The 15,871-nt window shown below is 56.7% G+C and overlaps 2 protein-coding genes across 9 annotated transcripts; one reads left to right on the forward strand and one right to left on the reverse strand.

Annotated features, from left to right (window-relative positions):
- Positions 1–1,072: 1,072 nt before the first annotated feature.
- On the reverse strand, positions 1,073–11,784 carry BAD (BCL2 associated agonist of cell death). 5 transcript variants are annotated; one of them, XM_072789704.1, is made up of 4 exons: positions 11,189–11,784; positions 10,544–10,738; positions 2,140–2,330; positions 1,073–1,590 (listed from the first exon to the last, which is right to left on the reverse strand). In XM_072789704.1, exons 2-4 carry the CDS (start codon positions 10,728–10,730, stop codon positions 1,465–1,467), a joined length of 504 nt encoding a protein of 167 aa, XP_072645805.1. In that variant the 5' UTR covers positions 10,731–10,738; positions 11,189–11,784; the 3' UTR covers positions 1,073–1,464. The 5 variants fall into 5 exon arrangements, with proteins under 5 accessions (XP_072645805.1, XP_072645803.1, XP_072645804.1 ...); XM_072789702.1 differs by lacking the exon at positions 11,189–11,784 and adding an exon at positions 11,003–11,145; XM_072789703.1 differs by lacking the exon at positions 11,189–11,784 and adding an exon at positions 10,821–11,020.
- On the forward strand, positions 11,170–15,797 carry GPR137 (G protein-coupled receptor 137). Of its 4 annotated transcripts, none has more exons than XM_072789697.1 (8): positions 11,170–11,744; positions 12,556–13,229; positions 13,313–13,362; positions 14,259–14,277; positions 14,396–14,545; positions 14,680–14,808; positions 14,910–15,028; positions 15,344–15,797. In XM_072789697.1, exons 2-8 carry the CDS (start codon positions 12,873–12,875, stop codon positions 15,501–15,503), a joined length of 984 nt encoding a protein of 327 aa, XP_072645798.1. In that variant the 5' UTR covers positions 11,170–11,744; positions 12,556–12,872; the 3' UTR covers positions 15,504–15,797. The 4 variants fall into 4 exon arrangements, with proteins under 4 accessions (XP_072645798.1, XP_072645795.1, XP_072645796.1 ...); XM_072789694.1 differs by having other exon boundaries at positions 11,171–11,744; positions 14,052–14,277; XM_072789695.1 differs by having other exon boundaries at positions 11,171–11,744; positions 12,858–13,229; positions 14,052–14,277.
- The last annotated feature ends 74 nt before the right edge of the window (positions 15,798–15,871 follow it).

A 15,871-nucleotide genomic window follows, 5' to 3' on the forward strand; every position in this document is an offset into this window, starting at 1 on the left:
GGGGATATGACCGAGAAAGGGCTTCCAGAGCAGGTCCTTCCCAGGGCTGGGGGCCTCTCCTCTTTGCCCTGCTCCCTGGGGGTTAATACCAGTGCCTAGGCCCTGCCTGTTTCTGTGGTCAGGCCTGGTCCTGTCCCCAGAGGGGCCTACTGGATTCCGATTCGATTCCGTGGCCAGGCCCCTTGGCTGAGACCTATATTCCTGGTGTGGCTTACCTCTACCTACAGAAACAGCCCAGATCAGTCCCTGGGTCCTTACAGGCCAGGCTAAACTCCAAACTCCCAGGTATGACATTCTAGCCCCCTCATAATCCTGGCCTCCGCTCCTTCCCCCCTCTCTCCAAGTCCCAGTGTTAACTCACCTCCTCCCTGAAGCCCTCCCTGACTTTCCCTTTCCCCTGCCCGAGGGAGCCGCCCTCTCCCGGTTCTCAGTCCTTGTTACAGCCCTCAGCTGGCGGAAACTCCACTCCGAGGGGCGGGCTCTCCCCCCCCAGGAAGCTCCAGACAGCGGCCAGCGGAGCTGCGTGGAATTCGTCTCTGTACACCCAGTGCAGGGCGCCGGCTGGTCTATAGGGGGCTCCAATAAATGTTTCTGGGATTCAGCTCTGCTCCCAGCTCTGCTCCCAGGTCCTGGTGAAGCTTCTCAGTTCCCTAGTGACCGTCCAGTCCCAGCCCAGGGCCCAGCCTCCCCGCCCCCTGCAAGTCCTGCCAGCTCCCTGAATAGAGCTGGCCCCAGGCCGGCCACACAGTAGCTGTTTGGAAGGAGTGACCCAAATAGGAACAACTGACCCTCCCTGGGGGGCCGCGGCACGGTTTGCCGAGCGCGGAATTCCGGCCGGCCGGCCTGCAGGTCCCAATTACCACATGAGATAAGGCCCTGGGGCCCCGCGGCCCCGCGCCGCGCCGCTTTCCCTTTCCGGAGGCCGAGCAGCCACTCTGCTCGCCGCCCCGACCCCTCCCCGGGCTCGGTTCCAGGAGAAGCCGCTCAGGAGGAGCCTCGGTTTCCCTCACGTGTAAAGCGAGGACGCTCTCAGGGTTGCGAGGCCCCAGGCGACAGAGAGAGGAGCCTCGGCGGCACAAACGCGGGCTTTATTAGCACATTTCGTTGCGAGTGACAGCCCGCAGCGACGCCGCGGAGGAAAGGGCTCTGGAGAAGTTAGGGTTTTCCTGCCCCGCAACTTGGCGCAGACGCTCGGGGCAGCCCGGGCGGGGGCCGGGGCGGGGGCACGGGGCCACTTCCGGCCGCCAAGGGCGCGTAAACTTCAAAACTTCCGACGGGGCCAAACCCCTCCGTGCTCCTGGTGCACACCGGAAGGGGATCGGCTTTGGGTCAGATCGCCTCCTTCGAGAAGGAAAGAACTGAACCTCTTTCTTACATCGAGCCTGCGGGAAAGACTTCCGCCCACACCCAAGATGGCCGCCGGCGGCGCCGAGAGAAGGGGAGAGTTTCGGGACGCGGGACGGGTCACTGGGACGGGGCGGAGCCTCCTCTCCCCAAGTTCCGATCCCACCAGGACTGGATGACGCGCGTCCAGCTGGGGCTTTGTCGCATCTGCGTCGCTGTCCCCGCGCTCTTCGGGCGAGGAAGTCCCTTCGGGGTGGGAGGAGGAAAGGGTTAAATGAGTTAGCTTGTTCTGGCAGCGCGAGTCGGAGCCCTCCTCCTCCGGGACCCCGCCGCTAAGTGAGACGCCGGCCGGCCGACCTAAAGACCGTAGCTCCCAGCATGCCCTGCACCGAGGGGCCTCCTGTCCACTTGAGGAGCCTCGAAGGATCATTTGGGCCCTTAGGAACGGGACTGATTAGGTCCCAGACACACTGTGCCAGGGGCGCGGGGAGAGAACGCCAGGACCCCGGAAGAGCCCGAGACCCAGCCTCTGGAAGCCGGGACGGCAGTCCAAGAACTGAGGAATTCTGAAGTTGTTGAAGCCAAAGAACCCGGATATCTGAAAGGGACTGCCCGGGAGCACCAATGCCAGCGTGCTCCGCGCCGCGAGGATCTGGGGAACTCGGGACCTTTAACGTTCTGACGCACGGTGTGGACTACAGATACCGGCAGGCCCTGGGACTCAGGGTCAGGGCCGACGGAGAGGAGCGGCCCCGGAACTACAGTTCCCGACATGCTTTGGGGGCCGGCGCTCACCTTGAAGGAGCCCTGGAACTCGTCGCTCATCCTGCGGAGCTCGCGGCCGTAGCGCCGTGCCGCGCAGAGGTTGGGGGGCGCTGAGCTCGAGCGCCCCCGGAAAGGGCTGAGCTCTTCTTCCTCCATTCCTTCATCCTCGTCGGTCCCCGCGGGGAACGAGCTGTGGCGACTCCGGGTCTCAGCCCCAGCGCCTGCACGGGGGACGGGGGCGACATGAGTCTCTACTCCTTTGCGCCCCCAGCCTTGCCAAAGCCCTCCGGGCAGCTCCCTCTCGCTGATGGCTCTGTGTGCACAGTACCTTCAGGGGTACCTGGAGCCCCAGTTCAGTTCCTTCATATGTAAAGCGAGGGAAGCTCCTGGGGCTTTTGTGAAGATTCGAATTAACTTCTCAGTAATCCCACAAATCTTAATTGAGCCCCAACAGTGGGCCAGGCCCTTAGAGTATCAAATGACCTGCCTCTGTGCCTGCCACAAAATAAGGCCATAAGTAGTATAATTATCAGTGCAACACCACAGGGCCCCGGGGCACTCCCTGGATGAGGTCTCTGGCCCCAGGCAGGGCTGAACTCTTAGCTGGGCAAGTGATCTGCTGGGGCCCATCTATTTCACTGTTGTGGCCTAGGGAGACCTTGGGTCCCTGGAGAACAAGCACCTGTCTGCAGCATGTCTGTACCTCCCAGAACACCCACTTTGGAGATTGAGTCTGGAAGGGTCTATTAATTTTTTTTTCCCTTAATATTTTATTTACTTATTTGACAGAGAACACAAGCAGGGGGAGCAACAGGGAGAGCGAGAAGCAGGCTCCCTGTTAAGCAGAGAACCCAATGTGGCCCTATCCCAGGACCCTGGGAACATGATCGGAGCCAAAAGTGACACTTTAAGTCACCCAGGTGCCCCTGTCTGTTGACTTTTTAAGGTAATGATTATGGAGCACTTACTATGTGCCAGCCCTCGGAATTACCTCATTATGCTCCTAACCATCTTAAGGAGTACTAATATTGCCTCCATTTTATAGACGATAAGACAGAGACTTAGAGAAATGAGACTTGTCCAAGGTCACACAATGTGAAGCTCTCAGGCTGGAACTCCCTAGAAGTTTCTTGGACTCCCGAGTCCAGTAATTAGCCATTGAGCTACCACCCTTCAACTCTGAACCAGTGTGCTCACCTCTGTGTGGGGAGAGACCTATCCCCTACTACCAGTGGCTGTGTAGAGGTCACATGAAGTATGTGAAAGTGCTCTGAGAGTTGAAAGTACATGATAAGTTGTCATTCACAGTCACCTCTCCTGTGTTCTGACCTCTGTACTGTGTGCCATCCTTCCACTCCTGCCAATCCCACCCCCAAATCCAGACCAACAAAGACCTAGAACCACTCCCAGGAGCAAGAACCCAGAGCTACATAACAGCGTGAAACACAGCATGGGCTCAGCAGCTGAGCACCTGCCTTTGGTTCAGGGTGTGATCCCGGAGTCCCAGGATCGAGTCCTACATCAGGTTCCTTGCAGGGAGCCTACTTCTCCCTCTGCCTGTGTCTCTGCCTCTCTCTCTCTGTGTAACGCTCATGAATACAATAAATACAATCTTAAAAAAGACAGACAGACTGACAGCATGGAACAAATACACGGCAACATGCTGGGGGTCCCTGGCAAAGCCCATCTGTCAGGGAAGGCATTTTGGAGGAAGTTGGATTTAGGCCAGGCTCTGAGGCCAGGGGACAAGTGTCTCATTCTCTCCCAAAGGACCTTACACAAAGCCCTACAGGTCACTTTCAGGGGCTAAGAAAGATCCGTGGCTAAGAAAGCTAAGATGTGGGGATCCCTGGGTGGTGCAGCGGTTTGGCGCCTGCCTTTGGCCCAGGGCGCGATCCTGGAGACCCGGGATCGAATCCCACGTCGGGCTCCCGGTGCATGGAGCCTGCTTCTCCCTCTGCCTATGTCTCTGCCTCTCTCTCTCTCTCTCTCTCTCTCTCTCTCTCTCTCCCACCATGTGTGACTATCATAAATAAATAAAAATTAAAAAAAAAGAAATAAAAAAAGAAAAAAGAAAGCTAAGATGTGAAGAGAGTACTCGATTCAGAAAGGTCTAGATTAAGAGAGTGGTCAGAGCTCCTGGCTGTTCTGAGCTTCACCCAAGTCCAGGCCTGATGTCAGGAAGGAACACCATACAGCCTTTGAGAAGTGAGGTGGAAGTGGAGAACAGGCAGCTAACTCAGAAATCAGGATTGGGGATACTGCCTGAGAGTCAGGAATAGAAAGACCCCTGATAAGAACAGGCCCATCTACAGAGCACTTTCCAATTCTATGGAGGGTGAGGGTGTGGGCAGACGCAAGGGTCCCACCTCAACCAGATTTCTGTGACCTTGGGCCATTTTCTTCCTCTTTTTTTTTTTTTTTTTTTAGGATTTAAAAAAAATTATTTAAGAGAGAGGGGAGCATGGAGGTGACTGAGAAGAGCAGAGGGAGAGAGGGAAGCAGACTCCCTGCTGAGCAAGGAGCCCGATGTGGGGCTCTATCCCAGGACCCTGGGATCGTGCTCACTTCGGCAGCACATATACTAAAAGCAGGATCCTGGGATCATGACCTGAACTGAAGGTAGACCCTCAACTGACTGAGACCCCCAGGTGCCCCACCTTGGGCCCTCTCCCAACCTTTTGGGGCCTCGGTATCTTCCTCTATGAAATGGGGGCAGTTCCTATCTCCCAGGACATCCAAGAACAGATGAGACAAGGAGAGCACCAGGTTCTGCCGCTTTTACATCCCGAAGCCTCCCAGCTTCCCAGTGAGGTAGCTGCTAAGTTCTCCCTATATTACAGATGAAGAAATGGAGGCACCTAGAGGTTAGGAATTGCCAGAGGTCCTGCAGCTGGCACACCCTCCTGGCCACTTAAGTGCTCGAGGAATGTCAGCTATTCTCCTTTACTAGTTTTTAATAAGGCACACAACCACCACACTTGACAGACACAAGGTCCAAGAGTCAGAAAATGAGTGACTTGCAGGTGGCCACTTGGTCTGGGTACCACCTCCTTGCCTAGGAATCAGAACCAGCAGAAGAATACTTGCCATGTCAAGTTCAAAGTGCTTCAACTGAATCAATTCATTACATCTCCATCACACCCCATGAGAAAGGTTCCTCACTGTCCCCATTTTATAGGAGAAAACTAAGGCACAGAGAGGGTAAGTACCTTCCCCAATGTCACACAGCCAGTAAGTGGCAGAGCTGGGATCCAAACCCAGCCAGGTTGGCTCTAGGGTCTGTGTGCTTAATGCTCATGCCCCAGGTTCCCAACAGCAACACCTTGGACCACCTTGGGGGTGCAGTCTGGGGGAAGGCACCTCTGGGCCTTTGGTGAGTGCCCACTCTATCAGGAGCCTATCAAATGGGGTAGGGTAGGGTATTTTCACCAAAGCCATGGATTTAGCAATGCCAACCGAGCCATCATCAAAATGACAATCATTTGTGTAAACTGAGCTTTTAAAAGTGCCCTACTCTTTGCTGGTCATAGCTTGAAAGAAGCCATAAACAATATATAATTAACTGTGTTGCTATATTCCACTAAAATTTTAAAAATGTTAAAACCATTCTTTTTTTTTTTTTTTTTTTTTTTTTTAAGATTTTACTTATTCATGAGAGACCCACAGAGAGAGAGGCAGAGACACAGGCAGAAGGAGAAGCAGGCTCCATGTCTCCATGTGGGGAGCCCGATGCAGGACTTGATCCCGGGTCTCCAGGATCACACCCCGGGCTGATGGCGGCACTAACCACTAAGCCACCGGGGCTGCCCTGTCAAAACCATTCTTAGCTCATGGGCTGACAAAAAAATAGGGATTTAGCTGTGGCTATGGTTTGCCAACCCCTGCTCTAAACCCAACTGTGTCTGTCCCCTTCCTAAAACCTTCAGTGGCTCCCAATTGCCGAGGAGGTGAAGTCCAAACTCCTTAGTGTGTCTTTCAAGGCCTTTATCTTCTGGTTCTAACTTATACTTTACTTGTCCATCATCAGGAGGGCATAGGTTATTCACGTCTACCTCCACTGAAAGAATGGCAGTCCTCAACTCTGCTCAGAGCCTAGGCCAACTCATAGTAACAATAACAGCAACAATCACAGTAATAGTAAGAAGAGAGATTCCTCTGGACCAGGCACTGTTTCTAAGCATTTTTCCTATTTTTTTTAAACATTTATTTTTTTTTTAATTTTTATTTATTTATAGTCACACAGAGAGAGAGAGAGAGAGGCAGAGGCAGAGGGAGAAGCAGGCTCCATGCACCAGGAGCCCGACGTGGGGTTCGATCCTGGGTCTCCAGGATCGCGCCCTGGGCCAAAGGCAGGCACCAAACCACTGTGCCACCCAGGGATCCCAACATTTTTCCTATATTAATTGATCAGATCCTCCCTACAACCTAGAAGGGAGGACTAGTTCTATTCTCATTTTACAGATAAGAAAACTGACGCAGACAGAGTTAACTAGCCTGCTCAAGCTCAAACTGCTAATAGAGGGTAGTGTGGTGTTTGAACCCTGTGGCCTCACCTACTGGGCATTCCTCCTTCCCTCTCTACCATTCATCCACACACACAGCTCACCACATACCTGCCTGTCCCTGGCACTGGGCTATGTGCAGGGCCTGTCACAGCACAGAAGGTAGCTCAGTCTCTGCCCTGGGGATGCTGACAGTCCAGGCCCACAAGACCCAGGGGCCAGGGGGTATGAAGTGTGACAGGACTCTGCCCGTCTGGAGGGGGCAGTGGCTTTGTGGCTCTGGCAGGCCATTTGCACTTGTTGATTTTTATGGGAAAATCACTTGCTTTTTAGGTATTGAAAACAAAGTTTAAGAACACCTGTGCTGTCTTCGCACTTTCTTTTCCTTGCAGCCCTCCTCATTGAAGGGTCTGGAGCTAGGGGAGGTGTCCTTATCACTGCTTCAGACTATTCTCACTCCCTCCTCCTCGGTCCTTATCCAGGCCACACACCCCCTGGTGCAGGAACTTCTTCCATCCAATCCCTGCTGCTCTCTCCATCACCACATATCCTCATTCATTCACAGGACCCAAGTGGTCCTTCCCCTTCCCAACCTCTCCTTCCTTGCCCTGCCTTCTCTAGTCCTGCCCTCACTCTCAGTTGCAGGGACAGAACCTTCGGTAATTCTATCCCAAGCCTTACACCCCTACCTGGCTGGCTCCCTGCCTTGGTAGCCCACTCTAGTGATGCCAGAAGTTCCAGAGCAAACTGACACCCCACACCAACCATTCCCTCCCTTGCAGGCACCTCTCCCCAGCTAGGCTGAGACAGGCACAGCTCTGGTTAAACTCTAACTCCCTGCTGGCCCCCACAGGCCCCTGGTAGCCAGTGTGGCTGGAGAAAAGCACAACCATGCAGCCACCACTGAAATTCATGGCCATAGGGATGCCTGGGTGGCTCAGCAGTGGAGCATCTGCCTTTGGCTCAGGGCATGATCCCGTTTGTCTGGGGAATCCAGTCCCACCCTCCAAGGAGCCTGCTTTTCCCTCTGCCTCTCTCTCTCTGTCTCTCATGAACAGATAAAGTGAAATGAAAGAAAGAAAAGAAAAGAAAAGAAAAGAAAAGAAAAGAAAAGAAAAGAAAAGAAAAGAAAAGAAAAGAAAAGACCATAAAACCCAGTTGCACCCTTGACATTGCCCAGTACACTTCACATGCTCTATGTTTGGGGATGCTCGACTACTTCAAACCTGATCCTTTCTCCTTCAACCCTCTCCTGGAGAACCCGGAAGCACCCACAAGAGAAACTTCTACTACTTCCCATAAAGTATCTACCCAAGACCACGCAGCTATGACCACCTTCCGGCGTTTAGCTGAGCTAGCCCTCCCCAGGCACCAGACCCCTCCCCTACTCAAAGACATCTCTCTAGCTAGTCTCCCTTCTCTCCTGCCTCATTGGGTAGTTTCCTGGCTCCTGGATTACTCCCATCAGCTTATAGACGGGCTGTTTTCTTTCTCCCTTCTAAAATTAAAAAAAAAAATTAAAAATTAAACAACTCAGGACATCTCGTTGTTTCAGCGGTTGAGTATCTGCCTTTGGCTCAGGGCGTGATCCTTGAGTCCCGGGATCCAGTTCCACATCGGGCTCCCTGCTTTTCCCTCTGCCTATGTCTCTGCCTCTCTCTCTGTGTCTCTCATGAATAAATGAATACAATCTTTAAAAAAAAAAAATTAAACAACCCTTCCTGGAGTCTCCTTGGGCCTTCAGGTGCTGCCCATTTCTCTGCTCCCTTTTCTGGAACACAGCTGCCAAGATTGGGCTCTCCTTTCTGCCTCCACTTCTCTTCCTGTCATCCCTCCCCACTGAACTGAGCTCAGCCTTCCCTCAACCTCCCCACCCAAACTGCAACAGCCCCGTCTTGGTGGTTCCAGGGCTCTGCTCCCAGTCCCCCTCCAGCCAGACTATTCCCCCTTGCTGCCCAGGCCCTGCCTGCTCCTGGTTTCCCTCCAATCCTGCTAATTCTTTCTCAGTCCTCAATGCTGCCTCTTCCTCTGCTGCTGGCCTGTCTATGCTGGCTCCCTGGGCCTCAGAGAACATTACCTCAGTGATTGAAAACTCCCATGTGTATAAATCCCACCTGGACCTATGCCTACTAGAAACCTCCATCTGGCTGCCCAAAAGGCACCTCTCACCTGCCCTGGCCCAAACAGTTCTGCCATAGTTCCGTCCTTCAGGTGCCCAGGCCAGATTCCTTGCAGCCATCCCTGGCTCCTGTCTTTTCCACCCCTGCCCCCAACATCCAGTTCGTTGGCAGATCCTGCCAGTTCTACCTTCAAAATAAACCCAGAGTCCAGCTATTTACCAACCCCACTGCCACCACCAGGTGCAAGCCACCATCCTTCCTCACTGGGACTCTTGGGGCTGCCTCTCCTGCAGCCCCATGGCTGCTTTTGCCCATTGCAGACTAGTCTTAACTCTGGGGCCCTGGTGATTCTCTTGACCCCAAATCAGACCACCCTTGCCTCTGCTCAAAGCTGTCCCATGTGTTTCCACTCAGAGTGAAAGCCAACACCCTGACACTGGCCTTCCAGGCCCTGCCCAGGGGCTCCTCCCCCCTCCCATCTATCCCTCCCTCCACTTCCAAACTCTCCTCCCCCCAGGGGCCTAGACCGTGTCCTCCCCTCAGGGCCTTTGCATTTGCCCTTCCCTAGGCCAGGATCTGTCTTTTTCCAATGATATGGACGGGGCTCACCCCTCACCCCTTCCAAGCTTTGCTGTAATATTGCTTCCTGCCAAGGCTGACCCTGACCACCCGTTAGAGTCTCCTCCAGCTCCCAATACTCTGGATTTCAAAGAGAAAGTCAATGTTTCTGGCACTGCCACCCAACGCCTGTCATCTTCTAACACATTATGGCATTTGTTTGTTTATGGCTTGTCTCTTCTCACTCTCTCACTTAACTAGAATGTAGGCACCACAAGGGCAAGGGCTTTTATCTTTTTTGTTCACTGGTGTACCCCTGGCAGCTGGGACAGCATGTGGCACAAACTAAGCACTTGATATGGAGGATGAAGAGGAACAGGGAGGTGGGGGGTAGAAACCTGTAGTGAGCAGAAAAACAGCAAGTGCAAAGATCTGGATGTTAAAGGAGGTAAAGAAAATCTGGAGTTCAGTCTGACAAAGTGGGGGGGGGCTGGGGGGGCTGGGGGGGGCTGGGGAGGAAGACCCGGTAAGCCTTCCTATTCCTGAAGGTGGGAATGGATGGGTTCATTCAGACTTCAGGAGGTCAGGGATACAAGTTTTGTTCACACCAGACCTCTATGGTGGTTCCAGGCGCCCAAACCTGTGTTGGGCACTGGGGAGGTGGGCACTGGTGAGAAATGGCCACCACACTCTGTGCCCATCCTTCCATCTTAGCACTGGGTTCCCTCAGTGGATGTGGACAGGCCCGCTTCCTGGAAGGGCTATCCTTGGAGTCATTTACCCCTGGCAACTGGCAAGGATAGTCCCAGTATGGGTGTGTGCCACAGGGCAGGAAAATACATACCTGGGGCTAAGGTCCAATTTCAGGGAAGGTGCAAAGCCGGGGGCAGGGCACCTTGGAGTCTTCCAGCCCTGGTTCCTACCAAAGGTAATGCCAACCAAGTGTGACCTTAGGCAAGTCATTTCCCCTTTCTGGCTGACTGGTTGTCTCTAGGTGATTTGTGTTCTGGTCCTATGCTAACAGCTACGTTCTTTGAGCATTTACTACACACGGGCCCTATAATTGCTTCCTATATAGTTCTACTAATCATCCCAACAGCCCTACAATGGTGGTGATTAATTGCTCTGGTTTACAGAAGAGGAAACTGAGGTGCAGAGAGGTTAGGGACTTACTCAAGGCCAGCGAGTGGGGATGCAGCTAGGATGCAGGGAGCTGTTGGGGCAGGGCAAGGTGGCCAGGCAGGTACCTACCTCCATGGTGTTTGCGGCTGGCTGGCTGCCCCTGCTGGTGACCAGCTTCCCCTAGGAGGCCTGGGGCCGTCTGCTGGTGCTTGCCAGGGCTTGGGGGCCGGTCCCCTGTGGGGCTGGGGCCCAAGCCCCTATTTGCAGGGCTGGAGTCTTCCTGCTCACTGGGCTCAAACTCTGGGATCTGGAACATGCTCTGGGCTGTGGGGGCAAGACAGCAGGTAGTTAGGGCACAGCTGGGGTAAATGGTGGCTAGTGAAGGGAGAGGGCAGCAGATGCCCACCTTAGAACCCCAGGTTCACTCTGCCTCCCGGGCCCCCGTTTGTCCACTGAGGCTAGCTGGGCAGGTCGCTCAGCCTGTCTACCTAAATCTCCTCTTGTGGAGCCCCGGAGCTGTGAAGCGGTTCCAGGTCCCTACCTAGGCCCTGGCCCAACCTGTCCTCGGTGACGGCACACAAGTCTTACCCCAAGCCCGATCTCGAGGCCCCTGACCCGGGCCTGCCGCCTCCCTCTAGTACTGAGGGAGTCCGGCCCTAGTTGCCTGGGTAACGGGAACTGTCACCGAGAGGGCCCAATCAGCTGGTGACACGTCACTAAGGCGGGCCAGGGGGCGTGGCCGCCCCTGGCCCAGACCCCGCCCCCGCGGCGGACCTGCGCCCAGCCCACTGCCGTCGTCCCGGGTCCCTTCCTCTTCTCCCCGCCGCTCGGTTCCTGACTTCCTTGTGCCTGGGTCCTGCGCGGGAGCAGATGAGGGATTCTCTGGGGTCTCCTCTTGGAACCTGGAGACCAGCTTCTGCTGACAAGCCCTTCAGCCCCTTTGGGCCTTAGTCTCCACTCCTGTAAAATGGGGATGATGACATCTCCCTTGGAGGCCAGTGAACTCTGTAAACCGAGTGGCGATTACTGTGGGTGAAAGCACTTTGCAAAGCTTCAGCTGAAGCTCAGCCGTCGGATGCAGGTGTTGCTGCTGTCACTGCTCCGTGTGGACGGGGGAGTCGGGTCGGAAGTCCCGCTCCCTCCTCCCCACAGTGGAAACCTCGCGCCGCACGCCTCGGGCGCACTACTCCGCGCGCCGGCTCAGGAGCGCTCGAGATAAGCGAGGAAGCCTCCTCCCCGGCAGGATGGCTGTCCCGGCGCGGGAGAGGGGGCCCCGCTGAGGGTGGCCGTAGGACTTAAGGGGGCTTCGCGCAGGCACAAGGCCGGCCAGGTGAGCGGGAACCGCAGCGGGCCGGGGCGTGGGGCGGCCGTGCCTCCCCGGGACTGCGGGGCCCTGCGGGCGAAGCCCAGGGGGCGGGGCCCGGGGGCCATCTTGGCTGCGGGCGGAAGTTTCCTTCGGAAGCCGGTGCGGGGAGGTTGTCGCCGCCCCTCCGCCGGGCGGCGCGATCTCAATTTGGGGATAGGGAAGAGAAGCATGGGAACTGGCGGCCCCGCAAACGAACGGGGGCAGGTGGCCGCGGGCACAGCCCACCCGGATGCGGTTCAGCCCGGGCGTCTCGGCCTCCGCCTGCCTCCAGTAACCCCTGGCGCCCGCCGGCAGCGCACCTTGCGCCAACTCTCGCACGGCTCCGGCGCGAAGCTGCGGAGCTGGTGGGGCCAGACTCTGCGCAATAAGCGTAGCGGACGCCGCCCGCGCAGGCGCAGGCGCAAGAGGGGGCGGAGCAGCGGGAGCCGGGGAGCTGAGGAGCCCTAGCCCCGGGTCCCAGCGACCAGAGCCGGCTCCCGCGGCGGCGTACGGAGGACCCGGCGTCGGCCTCCTCCCGCCCCCCGAGGCTGGAGAGTGGATGCAGCGGGGGGTGGGGAGGGGCAGCGTCCGGAATTCCGAGGACGGAGGGCAGAGGCCATCCCCAACCCGGATTATTGGGGGGAACAGAGACCCCCCCCCAGTTTGGGGAGGAGGAGAGCTGGGCGTTGAGCGCCCCCCGCAGCGACCACTGCCTTCAGTCGAAGGGTATCTGCCGGCTCTCCCCCTCCGGCCCGATCGACTCCAACGGCTAAGGCCAGGGACCCCTGTCTTTCAGGCTCTGCACGCCCCCACCCCGGCTCTGGGGCTGGCCCAGGGAGGAGACCCTGCCCACTTCCCGCCTCTGCCCTAGAGGGGCACTCCTTCCACGCCTCAGAGTGCGGGGCCCAGGGCCCAGGCAGGCTGCCTGTGCCTCTCTGCAAGGGGAGGGTCTCTCCGTTGAGGGGGAAGGGCCTGCCAGCTGCAACTTCTTTCCTCCTGAGCTCCTCATCTCTGTCGCTGCACCCTGCAACTCCCACCCCTCCGTATTTATTTTCCTGGCCCCCAGCCAGCCTCTCCGTCTCTTTCTCTGGGATTCAGGCCTCCCTTCCTGACATGGAGAGTAACCTGTCTGGCCTGGTGCCTGCTGCTGGGCTGGTGCCTGCGCTGCCTCCTGCTGTGACCCTGGGGCTGACTGCGGCCTACACCACTCTGTATGCCCTGCTCTTCTTCTCGGTCTATGCCCAGCTCTGGCTGGTGCTCCTATATGGACACAAGCGTCTCAGCTATCAGACCGTGTTCCTGGCACTCTGTCTGCTCTGGGCTGCCTTGCGCACCACCCTCTTCTCCTTCTACTTCCGAGATACCCCCCGAGCCAACCGTCTGGGACCCCTGCCCTTTTGGCTTCTCTACTGCTGCCCTGTCTGCCTGCAGTTCTTCACACTGACACTTATGAACCTCTACTTTGCCCAGGTAACCATGGTAATGGGTGGGGGTGGGCTGTGGGGTGGGAAGCCCCAAAGGCCCAAAGGAATGATGGGCATCTCTGCTCCCAGGTTGTGTTCAAGGCCAAGGCGAAGCGCCGGCCGGAGATGAGCCGAGGCTTGTAAGTACAAGGGACACGTGGGCATATCCCTCAGGCCAGGGGCAGGGAACAGCCTTGTGTCCGTTTCTTGCCCCCACCCTGTGTAGTGCCAGGGCGAGGACAACTTAGCAAATGTTTTTGAAAGAACCATGAAAAAAAAAAAAAAGAAAAGAAAGAACCATGAAAGTTAGGCACGTGGTACACACGGCTCAGCAAAGGCACTGCATCCGTGAAGGGCAGCATTGAGAGAAATAGCTATGCTAAGTGTGAAGGAAAAGGCCCCCAGGGTCATCCATGATGGATGAAGAGCTGGAGGCCCCAGCCCTGGGAAGCCCCAGACTGCACTGCTGGCTGACCTTGAGCGGCAATAAACTTGTCATTTGTATAACGTCTTTCAGTGTTGTTATCCCCATCTGAGAGATGAAGAAACTGAGACCCAGCAAGGTAAAAGCCTCACGTGCAAGGTCATAGATATGGTAGGAGGCAGCGCCAGGGCCTACTTAAACCCAGGTTTCTCTCAGTCCTGTGCTCTGTCCACTGCACCACAGCTATCCCGTATGGGCCTGCCTGTCTGCAAACCTGGAGGGCTGGGGTTCAGACTGATTTGGTCTGGATTGGTTCTGATTGACACTGGAGTCTCCTGGGGGAGTTTGGGTGGTCAGGGAGTGCCAGGGATGGTTGTCTGGGGCTGACTGTGCTGTGGGCTGTAGGCTGGCTGTCCGAGGGGCCTTCGTGGGGGCCTCGCTGCTCTTTCTGCTGGTGAATGTGCTGTGTGCTGTGCTGTCTCGCCGGCGCCGGGCACAGCCCTGGGCCCTCCTGCTGGTGCGAGTCCTGGTGAGCGACTCCCTCTTTGTTATCTGCGCCCTCTCTCTTGCTGCCTGCCTCTGCCTTGTTGCCCGGCGTGCACCCTCCACCAGCATCTACCTGGAGGCCAAGGTAGGGCCAAAAGCCCTGATACCCGGTTGTCCTTTGGGGTCTTTGGGCAGTGGTCTTCAGGGCAGAGAGGAAGCTGGAGCCTTCCCGCCCTGAGGGTCCCCATTGTCATCTGTGCCAGGGAACCAGTGTGTGCCAGGCAGCTGCGATGGGTGGTGCCATGGTCCTGCTGTATGCCAGCCGGGCCTGCTACAACCTGGCAGCCCTGGCCTTGGCCCCCCGGAGCCGGCTGGATGCTTTCGATTATGACTGGTACAACGTCTCTGACCAGGTGGGCATTCAGCACATTGGCTACCTCCTTTGGAGCTGTGGCTCTTGGCCTCTTGGCCTCCACTTGGCCTTGGCTCTGTCTGGGTGCCCCTCTGGCGCAGTTGTGGATTGACACAAACCCCTGCCTTCCCACAGGCGGACCTGGTGAATGATTTGGGGAACAAAGGCTACCTGGTGTTTGGTCTCATCCTCTTTGTGTGGGAGCTGCTGCCCACCACCCTGCTGGTGGGCTTTTTCCGGGTCCACCGGCCCCCACAGGACCTGGTGAGGGCCAGCGGAGAGGGGTGGATGCTGGGAATCCCTTGGGCTGGGGTCTGGCAGGGCTGTGGGGCAGCAGAGAGCATGATGGTGGCTTTTTCTCCCAGAGCACCAGTCGCATCCTCAATGGGCAGGTCTTTGGTTCCCGTTCCTACTTCTTTGACCGGGCTGGGCATTGTGAGGACGAGGGCTGCTCCTGGGAGCATGGTCACAGCGAAAGCACCAGGTAGGAACCCTGGCCCTGAGTCAGATCCTCCTGGCTCCCAGCTTGCTCTGTTGAGCCATGGGGATCTAGAGCCTGGTCTGCCAACTTTCCCCCTTGACCCTGCCACTGCCATGCCCAAGTTTCCCGTCTGTACTAGGTGAGGTACCCTCTGGTTTCAACCGCAAGATCAGTTTGCCACAGTGTAGAGGACTCAACTCCTGGGTGCTGGAAAGCTGGGGTCCTGGACCCTGTTCTGAACCTCCCTCCCTCTCCCAACTCCTGTGAATGTGGCCCTGGTCACTGCCTAGGGACTGACCCTTGTTTCTCTGCCTGCAGCATGTCAGGCAGCCTAGGCTCTGGCAGCTGGTACGGCGCCATCGGGCGGGAGCCAGGCTGGTGCGGGGGCAGCCAGACACGGACCACTCCGCTGCTCTTCTCCCAGGTGCTGGGACCAGGTGGCCACCACCACAGTCTCTACTCCACCCCACAGACGTGATCCCCCTCCCTTCTCCCCTAGAACACCCAGACCCCAGTCCTCCCAACCCAGGCCCCGTGCCAAGTTCACCTGCCGCTTCTTGCCCAGGATCACGGGAGACTGTGGCCACCTCTTCCCCTGGCCGGCTCCTTGCTCCTCCTGTCGTAGTGAGCTTGTGCTATCCCCACAAGGGAACATGGCTCTGGCTGCCAGATGCCCACAGCACCTTGGCATGACCTGCCGCCTCTGCTTCTACACTGGAGCCAGCTACCTCTCCTGCACCTGCCACTCAATAAACAGTGTCTGTACCCCTCATCTGTTCACTGTCATTTGTCTGCTTTTTGTTCCTTATGTCATTGCTTACACGGCTGAAGACCGATCAGACCCAG

This window comes from Canis lupus, chromosome 21 (assembly GCF_048164855.1).
Source record: "Canis lupus baileyi chromosome 21, mCanLup2.hap1, whole genome shotgun sequence".
In the NCBI taxonomy this organism is placed as follows: Eukaryota; Metazoa; Chordata; class Mammalia; order Carnivora; family Canidae; genus Canis; species Canis lupus.

What these genes read in the sequence shown, in the direction of transcription:
- GPR137 (XM_072789694.1), top strand. Translation starts at nt 12,873, where the DNA reads ATGGAGAGTAACCTGTCTGGCCTGGTGCCTGCTGCTGGGCTGGTGCCT. An exon ending in TGAACCTCTACTTTGCCCAG is followed by an intron (nt 13,230 to 13,312) that starts GTAACCATGGTA and finishes CTCTGCTCCCAG; the next exon opens with GTTGTGTTCAAGGCCAAGGC. An exon ending in ACCGGCCCCCACAGGACCTG is followed by an intron (nt 14,809 to 14,909) that starts GTGAGGGCCAGC and finishes TTTTTCTCCCAG; the next exon opens with AGCACCAGTCGCATCCTCAA.
- BAD (XM_072789704.1), bottom strand. Translation starts at nt 10,730, where the DNA reads ATGTTCCAGATCCCAGAGTTTGAGCCCAGTGAGCAGGAAGACTCCAGC. An exon ending in CAGCCGCAAACACCATGGAG is followed by an intron (nt 2,331 to 10,543) that starts GTAGGTACCTGC and finishes TCCCCCGTGCAG; the next exon opens with GCGCTGGGGCTGAGACCCGG. An exon ending in AGTTCCAGGGCTCCTTCAAG is followed by an intron (nt 1,591 to 2,139) that starts GTGAGCGCCGGC and finishes CCCACCCCGAAG; the next exon opens with GGACTTCCTCGCCCGAAGAG.